Below are 21,443 nucleotides of genomic sequence, written 5' to 3'. Positions count from 1 at the left end.
AAGGAAGCCTCGTTCAGACGCAGAGAAGACAAGTTGTTTAAAATGAGAGCACTGGATTCATTCTTATGCTATACGCTATGGAATCGTCTGGCTATCATGTTTAACAGCAGAGAGTCAGAGAAGCTCTGTAACACGGGCTAATAAAAACGGTGTAACAGCACGATTATTTCACAGTCTCATTTCAGGCTGCAATTACTTAACGGTGCCTTTCCGTCAGGGCTCAGATACTGCCACTGCAGGTTATCCCCGCATTCTATTATACTTTTAAATGATATTCCCCATTTCACTGCTTAAGCCACGAGGAGGTGTCCGGCTGCCCCAAACGACAGCCACGAGGAGGTGCCCGGCTGCCCCAAACGACAGCCACGAGGAGGTGCCCGGCTGCCCCAAACGACAGCCACGAGGAGGTGCCCGGCTGCCCCAAACGACAGCCACGAGGAGGTGCCCGGCTGCCCCAAACGACAGCCACGAGGAGGTGCCCGGCTGCCCCAAACGACAGCCACGAGGAGGTGCCCGGCTGCCCCAAACGACAGCCACGAGGAGGTGCCCGGCTGCCCCAAACGACAGCCACGAGGAGGTGCCCGGCTGCCCCAAACGACAGCCACGAGGAGGTGTCCGGCTGCCCCAAACGACAGCCACTAGGAGGTGTCCGGCTGCCCCAAACGACAGCCACTAGGAGGTGTCCGGCTGCCCCAAACGACAGCCACTAGGAGGTGTCCGGCTGCCCCAAACGACAGCCACTAGGAGGTGTCCGGCTGCCCCAAACGACAGCCACTAGGAGGTGTCCGGCTGCCCCAAACGACAGCCACTAGGAGGTGTCCGGCTGCCCCAAACGACAGCCACTAGGAGGTGTCCGGCTGCCCCAAACGACAGCCACTAGGAGGTGTCCGGCTGCCCCAAACGACAGCCACTAGGAGGTGTCCGGCTGCCCCAAACGACAGCCACTAGGAGGTGTCCGGCTGCCCCAAACGACAGCCACTAGGAGGTGTCCGGCTGCCCCAAACGACAGCCACTAGGAGGTGTCCGGCTGCCCCAAACGACAGCCACTAGGAGGTGTCCGGCTGCCCCAAACGACAGCCACTAGGAGGTGTCCGGCTGCCCCAAACGACAGCCACTAGGAGGTGTCCGGCTGCCCCAAACGACAGCCACGAGAAGGTGTCCAGCTGCCCCAAACGACAGCCACGAGAAGGTGTCCAGCTGCCCCAAACGACAGCCACGAGAAGGTGTCCAGCTGCCCCAAACGACAGCCACTAGGAGGTGTCCAGCTGCCCCAAACGACAGCCACGAGAAGGTGTCCTGCTGCCCCAAACGACAGCCACGAGAAGGTGTCCGGCTGCCCCAAACGACAGCCACGAGAAGGTGTCCGGCTGCCCCAAACGACAGCCACGAGATGGTGTCCTTAACAAGAAAAGTAAACATTGTCTTTTCAAAGAAAATTCTGTGTTTAGAAATGAGAGACTGCAGGGACAGTTTCTCCACCAAAAACACTACATTAAGTTGTAGTGTTTCTGGTGCTAAAGAGTCACTTTTATTTCAAACATGACATTTCCAGGTAAAAGCCAAAAGACCAAAGACCCAATTCCAATGTCAGAAAAAAGTGTAGGACAGGAGTCTCAAACTCTGGTATGATGGCATACAAATCCAAGAATTATATGAATTAAATAGAAGACTAAAGAATCATGGGAGCGGTAGTTCAGAAACATTTGGGAGGACATGGTTTGAGAGGCAGTCTAAAAGATATCAGACAGAGGCTGTTTAATAGCTGGCTGAATGGAGCCGCATGTCTGATGTTCCTGTGCAGGCTGAATGGAGCTGCAATGAAAAAACAAAACAAAGTGAAAAATATATTACATAGAACTATAAGTGTTCCCAGGTGTGCCTCACAAACTCCTTACAAGAAATAAACAAAGCAAAGATGGGGAAAAACACCTAGTATACATATAAAATATAAAAGACCACCTGGAAATGTGGACCAGGATAAGTGGGTCAAAAAACGATCTGACGCGTTTCGTCCGACGAATGAACTTCCTCAGGGATTTGTGGTGATAAGAAGTCCCTCATCATTAGAAATCACCACAGATCCCTGAGGAAGTCCCTTCGGACGAAACGCATCGGATCGTTTTTTGGACTATTGTTTTTTATTGTTATTTCATTTTACTTGTTTTATGCAGCCGCTTGGCGTCCTGCTCCAGTCATCCAGCCGCTTGGCGTCCTGCTCCAGTCATCCAGCCGCTTGGCGTCCTGCTCCAGTCATCCAGCCGCTTGGCGTCCTGCTCCAGTCATCCAGCCGCTTGGCGTCCTGCTCCAGTCATCCAGCCGCTTGGCGTCCTGCTCCAGTCATCCAGCCGCTTGGCGTCCTGCTCCAGTCATCCAGCCGCTTGGCGTCCTGCTCCAGTCATCCAGCCGCTTGGCGTCCTGCTCCAGTCATCCAGCCGCTTGGCGTCCTGCTCCAGTCATCCAGCCGCTTGGCGTCCTGCTCCAGTCATCCAGCCGCTTGGCGTCCTGCTCCAGTCATCCAGCCGCTTGGCGTCCTGCTCCAGTCATCCAGCCGCTTGGCGTCCTGCTCCAGTCATCCAGCCGCTTGGCGTCCTGCTCCAGTCATCCAGCCGCTTGGCGTCCTGCTCCAGTCATCCAGCCGCTTGGCGTCCTGCTCCAGTCATCCAGCCGCTTGGCGTCCTGCTCCAGTCATCCAGCCGCTTGGCGTCCTGCTCCAGTCATCCAGCCGCTTGGCGTCCTGCTCCAGTCATCCAGCCGCTTGGCGTCCTGCTCCAGTCATCCAGCCGCTTGGCGTCCTGCTCCAGTCATCCAGCCGCTTGGCGTCCTGCTCCAGTCATCCAGCCGCTTGGCGTCCTGCTCCAGTCATCCAGCCGCTTGGCGTCCTGCTCCAGTCATCCAGCCGCTTGGCGTCCTGCTCCAGTCATCCAGCCGCTTGGCGTCCTGCTCCAGTCATCCAGCCGCTTGGCGTCCTGCTCCAGTCATCCAGCCGCTTGGCGTCCTGCTCCAGTCATCCAGCCGCTTGGCGTCCTGCTCCAGTCATCCAGCCGCTTGGCGTCCTGCTCCAGTCATCCAGCCGCTTGGCGTCCTGCTCCAGTCATCCAGCCGCTTGGCGTCCTGCTCCAGTCATCCAGCCGCTTGGCGTCCTGCTCCAGTCATCCAGCCGCTTGGCGTCCTGCTCCAGTCATCCAGCCGCTTGGCGTCCTGCTCCAGTCATCCAGCCGCTTGGCGTCCTGCTCCAGTCATCCAGCCGCTTGGCGTCCTGCTCCAGTCATCCAGCCGCTTGGCGTCCTGCTCCAGTCATCCAGCCGCTTGGCGTCCTGCTCCAGTCATCCAGCCGCTTGGCGTCCTGCTCCAGTCATCCAGCCGCTTGGCGTCCTGCTCCAGTCATCCAGCCGCTTGGCGTCCTGCTCCAGTCATCCAGCCGCTTGGCGTCCTGCTCCAGTCATCCAGCCGCTTGGCGTCCTGCTCCAGTCATCCAGCCGCTTGGCGTCCTGCTCCAGTCATCCAGCCGCTTGGCGTCCTGCTCCAGTCATCCAGCCGCTTGGCGTCCTGCTCCAGTCATCCAGCCGCTTGGCGTCCTGCTCCAGTCATCCAGCCGCTTGGCGTCCTGCTCCAGTCATCCAGCCGCTTGGCGTCCTGCTCCAGTCATCCAGCCGCTTGGCGTCCTGCTCCAGTCATCCAGCCGCTTGGCGTCCTGCTCCAGTCATCCAGCCGCTTGGCGTCCTGCTCCAGTCATCCAGCCGCTTGGCGTCCTGCTCCAGTCATCCAGCCGCTTGGCGTCCTGCTCCAGTTATCCAGCCGCTTGGCGTCCTGCTCCAGTCATCCAGCCGCTTGGCGTCCTGCTCCAGTCATCCAGCCGCTTGGCGTCCTGCTCCAGTCATCACGCTGCTTGGCGTCCTGCTCCAGTCATCACGCTGCTTGGCGTCCTGCTCCAGTCATCACGCTGCTTGGCGTCCTGCTCCAGTCATCACGCTGCTTGGCGTCCTGCTCCAGTCATCACGCTGCTTGGCGTCCTGCTCCAGTCATCACGCTGCTTGGCGTCCTGCTCCAGTCATCACGCTGCTTGGCGTCCTGCTCCAGTCATCACGCTGCTTGGCGTCCTGCTCCAGTTATCCAGCCGCTTGGCGTCCTGCTCCAGTCATCCAGCTGCTTGGCGTCCTGCTCCAGTCATCCAGCCGCTTGGCGTCCTGCTCCAGTCATCCAGCCGCTTGGCGTCCTGCTCCAGTTATCCAGCCGCTTGGCGTCCTGCTCCAGTCATCCAGCCGCTTGGCGTCCTGCTCCAGTCATCCAGCTGCTTGGCGTCCTGCTCCAGTCATCCAGCTGCTTGGCGTCCTGCTCCAGTCATCCAGCTGCTTGGCGTCCTGCTCCAGTCATCCAGCCGCTTGGCGTCCTGCTCCAGTTATCCAGCCGCTTGGCGTCCTGCTCCAGTTATCCAGCTGCTTGGCGTCCTGCTCCAGTTATCCAGCTGCTTGGCGTCCTGCTCCAGTTATCCAGCTGCTTGGCGTCCTGCTCCAGTTATCCAGCTGCTTGGCGTCCTGCTCCAGTCATCCAGCTGCTTGGCGTCCTGCTCCAGTTATCCAGCTGCTTGGCGTCCTGCTCCAGTTATCCAGCCGCTTGGCGTCCTGCTCCAGTTATCCAGCTGCTTGGCGTCCTGCTCCAGTTATCCAGCTGCTTGGCGTCCTGCTCCAGTCATCACGCTGCTTGGCGTCCTGCTCCAGTTATCCAGCCGCTTGGCGTCCTGCTCCAGTCATCCAGCTGCTTGGCGTCCTGCTCCAGTCATCCAGCCGCTTGGCGTCCTGCTCCAGTCATCCAGCTGCTTGGCGTCCTGCTCCAGTTATCCAGCCGCTTGGCGTCCTGCTCCAGTCATCCAGCCGCTTGGCGTCCTGCTCCAGTCATCCAGCCGCTTGGCGTCCTGCTCCAGTCATCCAGCTGCTTGGCGTCCTGCTCCAGTCATCCAGCTGCTTGGCGTCCTGCTCCAGTCATCCAGCTGCTTGGCGTCCTGCTCCAGTCATCCAGCTGCTTGGCGTCCTGCTCCAGTTATCCAGCCGCTTGGCGTCCTGCTCCAGTTATCCAGCTGCTTGGCGTCCTGCTCCAGTTATCCAGCTGCTTGGCGTCCTGCTCCAGTTATCCAGCTGCTTGGCGTCCTGCTCCAGTTATCCAGCTGCTTGGCGTCCTGCTCCAGTCATCCAGCTGCTTGGCGTCCTGCTCCAGTTATCCAGCCGCTTGGCGTCCTGCTCCAGTTATCCAGCCGCTTGGCGTCCTGCTCCAGTTATCCAGCTGCTTGGCGTCCTGCTCCAGTTATCCAGCTGCTTGGCCTCCTGCTCCAGTTATCCAGCTGCTGCTATATTCCACATTGGGTGGAGATACGCCTCTAATTTTATTCCAGTTTGTAAGTGCATTCCAATACATTTTTCCAAAGTTTTAACTTTACTTCACCATATGCGTTTTTTTTCCTCCTTCCTACATATATAAGGATACATATCAGATGGAACCTTTCCTGGTCCACTTAACCCCTGGTGGGGTGACAAGCCTGAATCATCACATATTTGTGAGTTTTCTAACGAAATCACATTTTGTGTTCTTACTGTATTACACTATGTCATGTTTATTATTATTATAGATTGTGACGGACCGCTGGCACTCCGACCGCTGGCCAATCGATGCTCCTAGTGCTCGCTGAGGACTCCAAGCACTCCAACCGACACCATCAACACTGCAGACCCCACTTCCAGCGATGCAGCTGCGCCAGGGTCTCGCCGTCTCCACCCACCCTGGACCCAAGGCTAGGGTCCAGCTTCCAGTGGGTGAACCTCTCTTTCCCCAGAGAGCAGGAACAGGAACAAGCTCTTGGCAGAGCTTAGTGGTCATACCCTGGGGAGTATAGTGATTATAGCAATCCCCAGAGTGTAGTTGTCCAATCCCCCAAACATGAGCCAAAACTTCATGACGGTACAAGATGATCTGATTTTAATGACCACACACTGGCTTTTATGCAAGTCCCCATGCAAGGGGACATCCCACAGGGTGGGACACAGTACAACTAATCATTTACAGGAAAACCATAAAACACACCCAGCACCAACATAGAATCCCTCCCCTCTGCCTGTGATATAATTACTGAACACAATGGGTTAATGTTATTTATCACAGGCAGGAAAAATACACTTTTTATACATATACTGTAACTTAAAAAATATGCATCATATTCACATAAAACATACATATTCAGCATCAGCATACTTTAAATATAAACATAACCAAAAATCAAACAAATCCCCCCAGTACATAAACAGTTCCATAGATTTGGGCTGTGCGGTCGGTCTATTTTACACAGAAAAATTACTAAGTCCCATTCGAATGCACGAACGGGGCCGTTCGTGCATTTAGCTTAGTATAACAGTGAGTTCAAACTGCCAAACGGGACTTAGTCTCTGCAGCTGAAAACGGAGTGTAGGAGAAGGTAAGGGTCAGCGGTGTTTGTTGAAATGTGTATCCGATTTCAGTTCCATGGATTTGGCTACACATACCGTTGACCACGTTCGAATGAACAAAGATGGCTGCCGCCACGTGTTCGTTTGTCGAATGGCGGCCACTTCGACTACTTCGGCTGCATCCGAAGTGCCAATTTAAAGCTGCAGAACTGCGCCAATACAATTTAAAGGGGCAGCAAGTCTTTTAAAATCCAATCTGCTAAATTTCATCAAATGCCTTTCAGTCACTTTACAGAAAAAGTATTTGATTACATTAAAATAAAAACAGAGCATTTTAAGTAGCAATACTACTAAGGCAAGTGGCAATCTTTTCATTAGTCATTTATATGTATACAGATACACACACACCTTAAAATGTCAACTGACTGAACAATAAGTCCTGGCAATTACAAATTCACCCGTGGTATGGCTTGGAGTGGCATTATTACCAAAAGTCACAGTATGTCCCCAGATGGTCCCCAGAAGGGCCAGCAGCAGCACAACACAAATCCATTATGCCCAAACCTCCCAGGGACCATAATCACATGGCAAGAGGCTGGCAAGTAGTCCTCTCCAGGCACAAGTGGCGATGTTAATTTCGCCACATAGATCTCCAACTTGACTCACTTATCCTGGTCCACATTTCTAGGTGGTCTTTTATATTTTATATGTATACTAGGTGCTTTTTCCCATCTTTGCTGTGAATGGAGCCACATATCTGATGTTCCTGTGCAGGCTGAAAGGAGTGGTGTGCTTGCATTTCCTGCCAGTTACAAGAAGTTGCCTGCCTTAGTTTTAATAACATGCTGTAAACATGTAAAACCAATATTACTAGACAGCTATTAGAATAAGCACTGCAACAGGGATACAAATACACTAGATCTATCAGTATGTAGTGTATATGTTTCGCTCTGTGGCAGAGTTTAGTTTCACTGCTAACTGTAACACTTTAAAATGTTTTAAGTGGGCACTTTATAGCATTGTGCTGCAGAAATCCTGTGTGGTATTGTGGTCTATGTGAGCAAGCTCCTGTACATATTTTGTTGTAATTTATAGCCTGGGGTTCCGGTATGCCTCACACTGAAGGTGCAAGTCATGACCTAACAGGATGCGATAACAAATACACAGGCTTACGTTGTCACTTTAAGTAGGAAATGTGATCCGTTTCCACTTGAATGTTAGAGAAAACCAGTGTGAAATTCTAAATATAAGACATATCAATATGTAAAAGACTTTAACCACCATAATTACAACAGACCATTGCATTATTGTCTCAAATCTATATTCCAAACGCACAGTTTTGCAGATCATCAATCAAGGAAGGATGGAAGCTCAGTGAATGTTGGGAAGTACAAAACCTACACCCCTTTTTTTGCACATACTACAGAATTCACGGGCCAAATGAGCCATCTTACAAGCCACGTAGATCTGGCAATCTACATTGTATCGAGGCTCAGTAAGTCTGTCGCTGAAAATCAAGATGAATCCAGGAGATTGTAACAAGTGGTTTGGCATTTATTTCTACCAGAATATATGCAGAATCTGACAAACCACCAACCCATACAATCACTAGAAGAAGACGGCTATGATTGTCCCCCAGATGCAGGTGAACTACATTTCCCATGATGCTTGGCCAGTATTATGAAATGTAGTCCACAGGACACTGAGCTGCCAACTGTAGTTATTACATCAGTAAAATGAACTCAGAAGGTACTCCTCCAGACTCTGCTATCCCACCCGACCCCCAGCATTGATTGGTGGAGCAAATTTTATCTGCTTGACTGTGAAAGCATATATCCCAGATGGTTTTTGTCCTGACATCAAAGGGTCAATAAAGGAAGCCATTCCTAGGGAATAATTGGGTAAGTTTCCATACATCTGGGACAGTTATCAATGCATTATCTGCCAGCGCTAGTTTCATGGTAGCTGGTCAAATAAGCTTGGCCATAAATGTGAGTTTATACAGTGTCTTTCTGTAATGACGTCCAACCCATGCGAAGAATGGGGTAGAGGATTCAAAATATTCTGAGATTATCTGTTTACCAGTATATTCCCTTATTAAGTACACCTGGAGTGTCACTTTAATAATATAAACCCACCTGGTATAACTAACCTAACCTACACAGTGCATCTAACGTGTGTGGGAGCCTGGAGTGTCCCTTTAATAATATAAACCCACCCAGTATAACTAACTGCAACCTAACCTACACAGTGCATCTAACGTGTGTGGGAGCCTGGAGTGTCCCTTTAATAATATAAACCCACCCAGTATAACCAACTGTAACCTAACCTTCATAGTGCATCTAACGTGTGTGGGAGCCTGGAGTGTCCCTTTAATAATATAAACCCACCCTGTATAACTAACTGTAACCTAACCTACACAGTGCATCTAACGTGTGTGGGAGCCTGGAGTGTCCCTTTAATAATATAAACCCACCCAGTATAACTAACTGCAACCTAACCTACACAGTGCATCTAACGTGTGTGGGAGCCTGGAGTGTCCCTATAATAATATAAACCCATCCAGTATAACTAACTGTAACCTAACCTACACAGTGCATCTAACGTGTGTGGGAGCCTGGAGTGTCCCTTTAATAATATAAACCCACCCAGTATAACTGTAACCTAACCTACACAGTGCATCTAACGTGTGTGGGAGCCTGGAGCGTCCCTTTAATAATATAAACCCAAACGAACATAACCCACACACCGGCATGGATCAATGACCGCCTGACCTGACACCCATACACTTACACATCCCTCATTGCCATCCATAAACACCCACCATAGGACCACCACATCAGTGACAAATATATGCCTGCCAACACTGCAACCTAAACCCCAGGTCACCTGGTTGCCCTATGTGACTGACAACCCTGATGAACAAAATTAAAAAAAAGAGTGCTCACTGTCCAACACGTATGGCAGATGCAAACTCCACTTCGCACTACATAGAAAACGCTAGCCTTCACCACTCTAAACCTATACCATACCAGATGTAATGCTGTCATGTTCACGCATTTGTTATACTATGCTTGATTACCTGACTGTACCTGTTGTTGTGGCAGCGCAGTCACAAATGTTTACCTTATGCACTAATAAAATAAAGAATTAAAAAAAAAATAATATAAACCCACCCAGTATAACCAACTGTAACCTAACCTACACAGTGCACCCAACGTGTGGGAGCCTGGAGTGTCCCTTTAATAATATAAACCCACCCAGTATAACCAACAATAATCAAACCTATGTGTGGGTGATTAAAACGTCTGTTTAGAGAAATCTGAATTCTCAGCTCTCTCACCGTTTATTCCCCTGATCTGAGCAATAACACTAAAATTCACAGCAAAATGTAGATCTGTCTTACCTGAGTTGTGTTTTTAGGTCTGTAAACCGTGGTCTTCGGCTGGGGTCGTAAGCCCAGCACTTTGTCATAAGGCTATAGAGGGTAGGCGGGCAGTTGGGGGGCATTGGCAAGCGTTCGCCGTTTTCAATTCGGCCTATCACATCATTATTCTTCACACCTTGGAAAGGCTTCACACCATACATTAATATTTCCCACATGCAAACACCTGCAAGAAGGAAAGAAACCATTATAATATAATGTTGGAAAAACTAATAACTAAAAATGCCAATAACTCAGTAACAAACTTGTAATTGGATTTATTTGCAGACATTTTTCGTTCATTTAAGCAAAAAAACTCACAATGTAAAGTTTATCTTCATGAAACATGCACTGCCTTTGCTTTTAAATAGTTATTATTAAACAAGTCAAAACATACAATAAATTTGTAAATGCTTCTTTTTCTCCCGATTGCGCCGGGAAACATGCTGTTGGAATTAAAAACAAAAACAAAAAACTAGTTAAAATTTTCAGCACCCTTAAAGAGGAAGTGTCAGTTTCTTTATGCATCACTGTATCCGCTATTGTATTTTTGTTGTAGTTAAAAATGGAGTGGCAGTGAATACAAACCCTGGGAACACAGAGGTGGGAACCCACTTCTTAAGACTTGTATGTAAGTCCACCCTAAGGTGCACACAATGTTCAGCCCACAGTGTGGGCATGCGAGTGAGTCACAAGTCATGGCAGAATAAAATTCAATTTCATCAAATGCCTTTCAGTCACTTTACAGAAAAAGTATTTGATTACATTAAAATAAAAACAGAGCATTTTAAGTAGCAATACTACTAAGGCAAGTGGCAATCTTTTCATTAGTCATTTATATGTATACAGATACACACACCTTAAAATTTCAACTGACTGAATAATAAGTCCTGGCAATTACAAATTCACCCGTGGTATGGCTTGGAGTGGCAAGTAACTTTTAAGTTCTGGCTAGTGTCAAAGGACTACACATTTTTTAGCCCTAGTATAAATGATAGATTAATAGATCGATATTGCACCCACTGTTTCTGTCGTATGTTGTGTGTCTGAGAAAGGATTTATTTAACATTCTAACCTCTTGGGTTGGTCTATTCATTTCATGGGATAAGAAACAAACTGAGTTTTAGCTTTAAGAACAGTAAATATTTATGTGAATGAGTCATGACCAGTGTTTCCCTTACATTCCCAGTAAATACACTGATTTGAGATAATATTATGCATGTACTGTAAAATTACTTTGAAGTGAAGCGCTTCATAGGTGAGGAGTACCCTAGTTTTACCCCAATTTATAAAAGTGCTGACTTCTATGAGAAATCAGCACTTTTATAAATTAACTATGGAACTCCCCCCTGACTGTCAAACAGCCTGGCAGGATTCCTCCCATCTTCCGTTAGCTCCACTGAGCTAATGGAAATGGCAGGCATGCTCTACTTGAGTGTACCTGTCTCCCCATCCCTCAAAGACCAGCTCATCAGGTTCAGAAGGTCACACACGACAGGGGTGCTCGCGTGTGCACGAACTGGCACATGTGCACATGGGGACCAAGTCAGAGGTTTCTCAATGAGAGGTCTCTGATTGGTTATTTCTTTTACAGGAACAATTGGGAGTGTTTACTAAGGCTGCCGTCATAAGAACTGCTGCTTTTGTAATAAGCGCTTTTTGACTATACTCCCAATGAATATATGCATAGAAATATGATGCATGTATTCATTGGGGGTATATCTACTAAACTCATTCTGTACGGATACATTGGACAATTATAGGAATGTTTCACATTTCCAAAACCTACACTCAATATGTATGTACTGCTCCCCAGATTCCTACAAAGATATGACAGTGATCGTGGTGATCTTACCGAAGTGACAAAAAAAAATATGGCTGTTTACTTGTGAATGTTTCTGAACTACACTTCCCATGATGCACAGCCAGCCTTAGCATCTAAAGCAAGCGTTGCTTAGATTTTGCTTATATAAAAGAAATAAAAATTAAAAAAAAGGAACGTTCTTATATTTATGTTAAAGTCAACCCAGAAACAAGCAGCAATACTTGCCAAACATCCATACGTCGCTAGCGGAGGTAAAACGGCGGAAGTTTATGGATTCTGGAGCCATCCATTTAATGGGTAATTTCCCTTTGGAAGCTGTATGGGTAAAACAAGAAGTGGTCAGGTGCACAATCACACAATTCTAACAACATTGATCTGTCCTAGAAATAAAGCTGGATTTATTAGTATAGCATAGAGTAAACATTATCGTGTGTAGAACGGTCAGGGGTTAATTACTAATATGTTTTAACAATAAGTGAGATACTCTTTGCGCGGCACACGGGTTATTTAGAAGGAGGTCTAAATGTGCTTTATGCAATAACAATTCTAACCTTTCACAGTGCGCAGACCGGGGTTGTAGTGCCAATAAAGTTATTTAAACCATTGCATTTTTTGGGTCAAATATTTTGGAGTATATTTGTTGCACCATACCTACTAACTATTCTTAAGGTTATAATTTTATACATAAGGGCAGGCACTTATTTTAAACAAATGCCAATAGCCTACCAAATAGCGTTATTAATACACAATAAGGACACTCACAGACTCAGGAAAGCGCTTCCCGCAACATTATTGGTATACTTGGCACTCACTGTATCGATGCTGGCATTATTACAAAGCAGCTCAATGGCTGGCTAAATTCTCACATGCAGCAGATCAGATCTGCTTCAGATAAGTGACTAAACCTAATCTACAGATTAATGTAACAAAATCGCCAAAAAGCGGGGTAGTCACCATGGAAACCAGCCGGTACATCCCATCGGTGACCCACCCCCTTTTCAGAACACTTTATACATAATCCCTAACCTTCTATCTGAAGGTCTCTCGTGTGACATGTGTTCACATAGTATTGTGAGAATCTACTCTTAATGCATACCTACTGCACTTGTATGTCTTCATATGAGTTTAGAACATATGTTTCTTCTTCTAAATATGCCCTTTAAATGGCTCTGTCAACTCAAACTTACCTTTCTCCTATGGTTTCCTCTTCTCTTTCAGAATCTTTTCTGATATATTTATATTTAAATCATAAGTCACGGTAGGGACTACTTTACCGTATGCATTTTTTCTACATTTGGCAATCTTGACAAAGGGTGGAGTTTAAGCCACGCTTCACCCTTTGTTAGCTTGATAAAGGAAGTGGATCTTCCCTTAAACTTCAACTTTTTGTCACAACTGTCTAGCGGCCCTTACGTTGCCTTATTCTTTAAAGGGAAATAGACCACAAATCAAGAAGGAGAACAGATTGTGAGAGAGCAAGAGAAGAGGAACAATAGGAGTACGTTTGAGGTGACGTGGCCACTTTAAAGAACCAAAAGCTAAAATCCATTGTGTTTAGCATGATGATTAAATGATCTGTACACGCCATACCACTGGTATTTGGAGCAAGAAGTACCTTACCTTTATAATAAGTACTGTCTTCCATATATCGCGAGAGGCCGAAATCGCCCAATTTTACGCAGTCGGAGGAAGAAACCAATACATTTCTAGCAGCAATATCCCTATATAAAAAGAGAAGCAATATCATGGTATCAAACACCTATTCGAAATCAAAGCACATTGTCTATTAACTCAGTAGGAGAATGTCTTTAAAGAGTCATGATGACATTATCCGGCACTGAATTGATTTGCAAGCTTTGTGGGCTAGTAGCTGGGCATTGTGGGAAATAATAGCTCACACATGAGGGGGGTCCAATTTAACCATAACTGTATTGGGCTTCAGCTACTGATTCTGTGTTGGGAATGTATTATTAACCAGACATTTACATGGAGAACACACTCACAGTAAGATAACAATGAGTTCTGCCACTTAAACATGATCATGTGTACAAAACACATTAACACTTAATAAAGTGGCTCTGGTGTACAGGACTTGCCCCGTTAATAAGTTAAATCATTTTATTTGAGCAGCCCTAGACACACCTCCCCAGTGTGGCAAGAATGTGTGAATTTCTAAATCTGTAACATGTAGAGCAGGCTTCCCCAAACTCTGGCCCTCCAGATGTTGCTGAACTACAACTCCCATGATTCTATGAATGAAATAGATTGGCTGAGAATCATGGGAGTTGTAGTTCAGCAACATCTGGAGGGCCAGAGTTTGGGGAAGCCTGCTCTACATGTTACAGATTTAGAAATTCACACATTCTTGCCACATCACTAAGTGCCAAAACAACTTTAGCTTAATGAAGCAGTTTTGGTGTATAAATCATGCCCCTGCTGTCTCACTGCTCAATTCTCTGCTGTTGAGGAGTTAAATCATTTTTTTTTTATGTCCACGCAGCCATTGCCACACATTCAGCAACAAATGGAGGGCCGGAGTTTGGGGAAGCCTGATGTAGAGTATCCTTTTAAAGAGTGTGATGATGACTCCAATGCTAATTTAAAACAAAGATGATCTGGTAACATGTGTACTTAAGAGATAAAAACACAAAAGTAAACATTTAGGAGACAAACATTTGAAATCTGAAAAGGGAAAAAAATTAAAAAGTGTAGACATAAGTTACAATTATTTATATATAGCACCAATATATTCCATAATGCTGTACAACAGATAAACAAGACAAGTGATTTTAATAATCAGTCTGACATATGACGAAAGGACAACATGAAATGTCTGCGTGAGCAGTAACCGTGTTTACTAGTGTCAGGGATTATCCACTAAAGTCTAAAATGGCAGCAATCCAAAGCACATTTTAAAATTTAGGACAAACTGTCAGCTATTTAGAAATGTCTTTTTTTGAAGTTCATTTAAATTTTCTAATAAATTACATTATAATGAATATCTTTGGAGTGTATCTGGAAGTGACAGAGTGGGCCCCCACCTTCAGAGTGAATGTCTTAAATGTATAAAAATATTACAAACTTTCCAGCAGGTGTCACTATTGCGACATAAAAAAAATATTTATACACATTGCTATTGGTAATACAGGCACAAGGAAAGCATTAACCCTTAAAGGGATCCTATAATTCCAGGAAAACAAACCCCTTTTCCTGGCACTATAAGCACTTTTTTCCTTCGGCGAAAACCCCTTCAGCCACTAACCTTAAAGCGGCACTGTCATGCCGAATCCCGTTTTTTTTTTTTAACCCCCCCTCCCGCCTCCACTACATCCAATTGACCCCTTGGTCACCTCCAAATGCCCCCCAGATTACCTATTTATTCATCTGTATTTTCTGCCCCGATCTATATTCAGGGCACCGCCATCTTTGTGTGGGTAGGTGAAGTCACTGTGGGACACGTCATCTTCCCACACTAGATAGCGCTGAGATTCCCGCACATGCCAAGTGAAACACCTGGACATGCGAACGGGAATTTCATCTATTCATTCATTCGTCAGAAAGACGAGTGAATGACTAGGAATTTCAGACGAACAAACTAACACTGAATATCAGTGTCAGTTTGTTCGTTCAGTTTATTACAAGGAGGGAGCTACCGGCACGCAGCTCCCTCCTTGTAAAATGTAAAGATAGAAGCGGCAGGGAGCAGTGCTCCCCACCACTTCATAAGCCCCCCAAGGTCCCCCCCTCACTCTATGGGGGTCAATATGACCCCCATAATAGTATAAAGGAGAATAAAATCTCCCCAATGCCCCTACTTGCTATACCGCGAGTAGGGGCATATCCACTAAACAGTGAGCAGCCAGTGGCTGCTCACTGTAAAATAAAATCCCTACTATCCGGCTCCCACCCCTGCGCGGCGGGTGGGGGCCGTAAGTTACAATGGGGGGACGGGGACCTACTGGCGGCGGGTGGGGGCCATAATGATAATGAGGGGGGGGACCTACTGTCCTCCTCCCCCGGCCCCCACCCTTGAGCGGCGGGTGGGGGCCATAATGATAATGAGGGGGGGACGACACACACCGACTGTCCTCCCCCCCAAGGCCCCCACCCCTATGTGGCAGGTGGGGGCCATAATGATAATGAGAGGGGGGGGACCTACTGTCCTCCCCCCCGCGGCCCCCACCCCTGGGCGGCAGGTGGGGGCCATAAAGATAATGAGGGGGGACACCTACTGTCCTCCCCCTCTCCGGCCTCCACCCCTGGGCGGCAGGTGGGGGCCCTAAATCAAATAAACCCCTTCCATCAAAGGTGACTAGGAGTCCCCAAGCCCCTAGTCACCCACCCAAATAAAAAAGCCCCTACCTAACCCCCTCACCCTAAAAAATAGTGAGGGGGGAATAAAATTACTACCCTGTAAAGTAAAATTTAACTTCCCATTCAACGTCTTTTTTTCTAAAATCTTCATTTTTCAGCCCCAAAAAAGGCCAAATAAAAATCCATTATACCCGAACTTAAAATAAAATAAAAAACCAGAGCGCAAAAAAAAAAAAAACCTGCCGAAAAAGAAAAAACCTGAGCGCAAAAAAAATAAATCCATCTTCACCCATGGAGGGCTCCGCGCAGACTGAGCTCTGCAGGGCGGGACAAGGCTTCTAAAGCCTTGCCCCGCCCTGCAATTAGGCTAAGAACACTCTGATTGGTGGGTTTAAGCCAATCAGAGTGCTCTTTGTCATTTTACACGGCGTGGGAAAATTCTAAAGAACTTTCCCACGCTGTGTAAAATGACAGAGCACTCTGAAAGAGTCCCTACTTTGTCTTATGATTTTAAAGAAAACTATAGCAGACAGGAAGAAAAGAAGAACAGATCCTGAGAGAGGGGGAGAAGAGGAAGAGATTGAGGAAAGGTAAGTTCGGCATGACCGTGCCGCTTTAACCCCTTAAGGACACATGACATGTGTGACATGTCATGATTCCCTTTTATTCCAGAAGTTTGGTCCTTAAGGCATTAATCCAGCGCCGGACTCCCTCTGCACTGGCGACCTCTCCTCCCCCGCCGACGTCAGCGCCCGAGTGGAGACGAATGCACAGGCAGAGGCGCAAGCGCGCATTGAAACCCGTCCATAGGAAAGCATTACTCAATGCTTTCCTAGGGAGATCTTTTTTGACGCTGGACTCTGTGAGGACGTCCAGCATCAAATAAGTGCGATTTACTCCGTGTAAATCGCAAAAGCACCTCTAGTGGCTGTCAGGGAGACAGCCACTAGAGGCTGGATTAACCCTCAGTGTAAACATAGCAGTTTCTATCTTTACAGCTGCAGAGTTAAAACTAGGGGGACCTGGCACCCAGACCACTTAATTGAGCTGAAGTGATCTGGGTGCCTATAGTTGTCCTTTAAAGGCCAGAATAGTGTACACTGGATCTCATTTATTTTGCCTTAAAAGAATTAAAGTAGTCCATTGTAGCATTGTTCCCAACTTTCATTTACTCTATTAACTGGAAAGATCCCGTATAATCAGACATATAAGTATTAGCAGCACTCTGCCTTGTGGTTTCTCGGGACTGACCACTAAACGAAAAGCAGTATAGGTTCTAGCATAGGCAACCTTCGGCACTTCAGATGTTTTGGACTACAACTCCCATGGTGCTTTGCCAGCATTATGGATGTAAGAGCATTATGGGGGATGTAGTCTGCAACATCTGGAGTGCCAAAGGTTGCCTACCCCTGTTCTAAACAGATTGTAACGACAGATTGTAATGGCGGATTGTAGCAGCTCATCTGCCTATTTTGAGATCTCAGCCTGATTTAACTTTTACTCTCAGACTGATTTATGCAGGCACATTAACTGTTCATAAACCAAAACACAAGATACTGGTTATATCATAAGACTTTAACACGAATGTAAAACATCAATGCCCTTCTTAGGATGGACAGCCTCTATTTTGGGCCCAAATCCTTCTAGCCCTCTTTTCTACCCCAATGTCTCTCGTATAGGAGCTCCCTGGCCACACCCCTAATATTAAATTCCATTTGAAATGTTGGGAGGTATGTCAGAGATGATATGTATGTATGCAGCGGTTTATTGTGTATTAAGTTTTAATGTATCATGTCACTCTGCACCGCCAATAGTTTGGGATGGAGGGGTTAGTGTAGGAAACATCTAAACCTTGCTTTGTTTGTATGTGAATGGCTTTAACCACTAGTTGTCTCTACGACGACAAACAAAATGAAAAGTTGTAGGCTTTGCATACTTCATATAACACAAATGTATCCTGCCGTGGAACTGTCAGCAGGAGCATGTAAAAAAATGCAAACACAAACAGATCAAAGAATCCCTCCTACCTATGTACAAATCGTTTGCTCTCCAGGTAGGTGAGCGCTGTGCTGAGCTGGTAAGCGTACAGGATCAGAGACGCCAGATCCAAGCTGTACTTCCTTACTTGTAAAAACGATCGTAACTAGCAGGGGAGAAGGAGGACACAGACATAAAAACATGTTAAGAGAGACAGTGAATTATTTACAAGGAGACACGAGATGATGCTCCAGTCAAATTATTGAAAAAAAAAAAACCCGTAAATAAAATGTGCGGCTAAATGTTTTATTGATCACTCATGTCAAGTTATTAAAAATCTGGGCATTAGACTGAAGTACATGAACAATGAATCACAGTCACGTCACATCTCAGATGTTTTTAGACGGCTATAATGACGTGTGACCCGAAGATAATTTTTTTTTCCAAGCAAAGAATTAAAACACATCCATGTGTGTATACACCAACAGTTTACCGGCCCCTTAACATTTACTCTAAATGATCCATTATATGAACCTCTTTTACAGACTGTTTGAGCTACCTCTATACAGTATTTCTCTAATTTTGGCGGGGAGGGGGCGATTACTCATTTAGTTTTTTACTTGATAAAGCCCAGTCTGTCACTAAAATGCCCTAATAATCTTTACATAGAGAATTAATAAATACAATGCAAACACTAAATACATGAGAGAGAGTTGGGAAAACCTCCTCCTGGTAGATAAAGGGACATAATAAAATCCATGCAGAGAGCAGTTTGCCTTACTATGACTGATCTGGGAATTAAACTGTGTAAACACATGTAAGTGGCACTCTGGGTGGCATATAGCTCATGTGTTTACTGGCTCCTGTTTCTGCATTACCATTACAAGGATTCCCTGCGGACATGCCCTTTGTGGCTTATCAGTAATGACATTCAGTTTATTGTCACTAAGCAACAAGACATGCTGTAATGTTTGAGTGTAATGTCTGAGTGCGGAGTGAGGGCCAGATGTGTGCAGGACTGTAAGCTCATATGATCTTGGCGCTCCTTTACTTTGTCCTCATGAGTCCAAACAGGCATTATGACATGCTGTATCTGCTCAGTACACAGAGCTGGAGAAGACTTTGGTACTTTAAAAACAGATAAATATTAATATCGTGCCAATTCCACTGCTGGATTCACATCAACTCGAATATACTAAAATGATGTTCAATTAAACTCTTTATTAACAAAAATTACTTCTTTACCAGGAGTACAACACTAAAGTGTTAATATTCTATTCATTAGTCGTGACATAGTTTGAGTATCTGACCCATCATTTTGTTAAGGGCATGTTTGGTTTAATCATGTAATGTTACTCCAGATAAGCACCAATGTTTAAAGAGAGAGAGAGAACACACCATAAGCACTGTGTATCATCTTTGTGTCTTCCAGCCCTATACCTCCATCCAGTGCAAGGAATGGCTAGCCAGGGGAATTAGCATTTATGTGACATTGTACAGATAGAAAGTACGCACAACTCTTGCATGCAGAGGCTTATCCTCTTATATAGAATACCTAGAGTCAGACACCTACCTCTCCCAGGGTGCAGAGTTCCATGATAATCCACACTGGGTTTTCTGTAATGACGCCAATCAGCTTCACAATATGTGGGTGGTCAAACTGGCGCATTGTTACTACAAGAAAGTAATGGAACAATTTTTATTAAACAGACACACGGTAAACCTCCCATCATGCACAGACAGTGGATAACCGTTCGAGGGAATCGCTGGCTCACAGTTATTAACAGACGCCAACATGATTAAAGGGACACTATAGTCACCTGAACAACTTCAGCTTAATGAGGTTGTTTAGGTGAGTGCTACAGCTACCCGGAGCCTTTTTCTTGTAAGCACTGTATTTTCTGAGAAAATGCAGTGTTTACATTGGAAGCTTGGAACACCTCTTGTTGCAGTCAATCAGACGGCCACCAGAGGGACTTCCGAGTTCAGAGGCCCTAAAAAGGCCTCTCGTCCGATGCATTCTGGGTGAATGCATCAGACGGGCTATCAGCACACAAAGCACTGTGAACGCGCTTTGTGTGCTGACAGCCTGTCAGCACTGCTGTGGGCGTGGCTTCAGCTGACAGCTGAAGCCCGAACCCACAGGAATGCTGTCCGGCCACAATAGTGGTTGAAAGGAGGGGGGGGGACGGACCTACTCTCCTCCCCCCCCCCCCCGGCCCCCACCCCTGAGCGGTGAGTGGGGGCCCTAAAAATAAGGGTGGCACATACTGCCCCCCCGACCCCCACCCCTGTGCGGCGGGTGGGGGCACTAAAATTATCAATAAGGGGGGACCTATTGTCCCCCCCCGGCCCCCACCCCTGTGCGGCGGGTGGGGGCCCTAAAATTCACAATAAGGGGGGGGGGCCTACTGCCCCCCCCTTCGGCCCCCACCCCTGAGCGGTGGGTGGGGGCCCTAAAATTCACAATAAGGGGGGGGACCTACTGCCCCCCCCCCCGGCCCCCACCCCTGAGCGGTGGGTGGGGGCCCTAAAATTCACAATAGGGGGGGGACCTACTGTCCCCCCCCGGCCCCCACCCCTGTGCGGCGGGTGGGGGCCCTAAAATTCACAATAAGGGGGGGGACCTACTGCCCCCCCCCAGCCCCCACCCCTGAGCGGTGGGTGGGGGCCCTAAAATTATCAATAGGGGGGGACCTTTTGTCCCCCCCTGGCCCCCACCCCTGAGCGGTGGGTGGGGGCCCTAAATACAAAGGGGGTGGGGACCCTAGTTAACCCTCTCTCCCCCCCCCCCCCCCCCCCCCCAAAAAAAAAAAACTTATCTCCCTACCTACCCCCTCACCCTAAAAATAATGAGGGGGGACCCTTTAACTAAAAACCTGTAAAGAAAAAAAAAATAAGATAAAAACAACTTACCATTCGATGTTTTCTTTCTTCTAAAATCTTCTTTCTTCAGCCCCAAAAAAGGCCAAATAAAAATCCATAATAACCGACGCAATAAAAAAAAAAAAAAACCCGAGCGCAAAAAAAATAATCCATCTTCACCCATGGAGGGCTCCGCGCAGACTGAGCTCCGCAGGGCGGGGGAAGGCTTATAAAGCCTTGCCCCGCCCTGCAATTAGGCTAAGAACACTCTGATTGGTGGGTTTAAGCCAATCAGAGTGCTCTTTGTCATTTTACAAGCGTGGGAAAGTTCTTTGGAATTTTCCCACGCTTGTAAAATGACACAGAGCAATGTGATTGGATGGCTTGAAATCCATCCAATCACAGTGCTCTTTGTCATTTTACAAGCGTGGGAAAGTTCTTTGGAATTTTCCCACGCTTGTAAAATGACACAGAGCACTGTGATTGGATGGATTTCAAGCCATCCAATCACATTGCTCTGTGTCATTTTACAAGCGTGGGAAAATTCCAAAGAACTTTCCCACGCTTGTAAAATGACAAAGAGCACTGTGATTGGATGGCTTGAAATCCA

The 21,443-nt window shown here is 46.8% G+C and overlaps 1 protein-coding gene across 11 annotated transcripts in view; it reads right to left on the bottom strand.

Moving 5' to 3' along the window:
* PTK2 (protein tyrosine kinase 2) overlaps window positions 1–21,443 on the bottom strand; it is a 204,975-nt gene that overhangs the window by 34,876 nt on the left and 148,656 nt on the right. For all 11 annotated transcript variants that reach the window (XM_063451018.1, XM_063451023.1, XM_063451025.1 and 8 more), the window contains 5 exons: window positions 19,542–19,642; window positions 18,019–18,134; window positions 13,298–13,398; window positions 11,903–11,992; window positions 9,835–10,039 (listed from right to left, as the gene is read on the bottom strand). In XM_063451018.1, the coding sequence (XP_063307088.1) occupies window positions 9,835–10,039; window positions 11,903–11,992; window positions 13,298–13,398; window positions 18,019–18,134; window positions 19,542–19,642 (613 nt within the window). The remainder of the gene's footprint in view (window positions 1–9,834; window positions 10,040–11,902; window positions 11,993–13,297; window positions 13,399–18,018; window positions 18,135–19,541; window positions 19,643–21,443) is intronic.

The sequence above is a fragment of the Pelobates fuscus genome, chromosome 4 (genome assembly GCF_036172605.1).
Source record: "Pelobates fuscus isolate aPelFus1 chromosome 4, aPelFus1.pri, whole genome shotgun sequence".
Lineage (NCBI taxonomy): Eukaryota > Metazoa > Chordata > Amphibia > Anura > Pelobatidae > Pelobates > Pelobates fuscus.
Note: the sequence above shows the minus strand (reverse complement) of the source record. Positions and strands in the feature narration are given on the sequence as shown.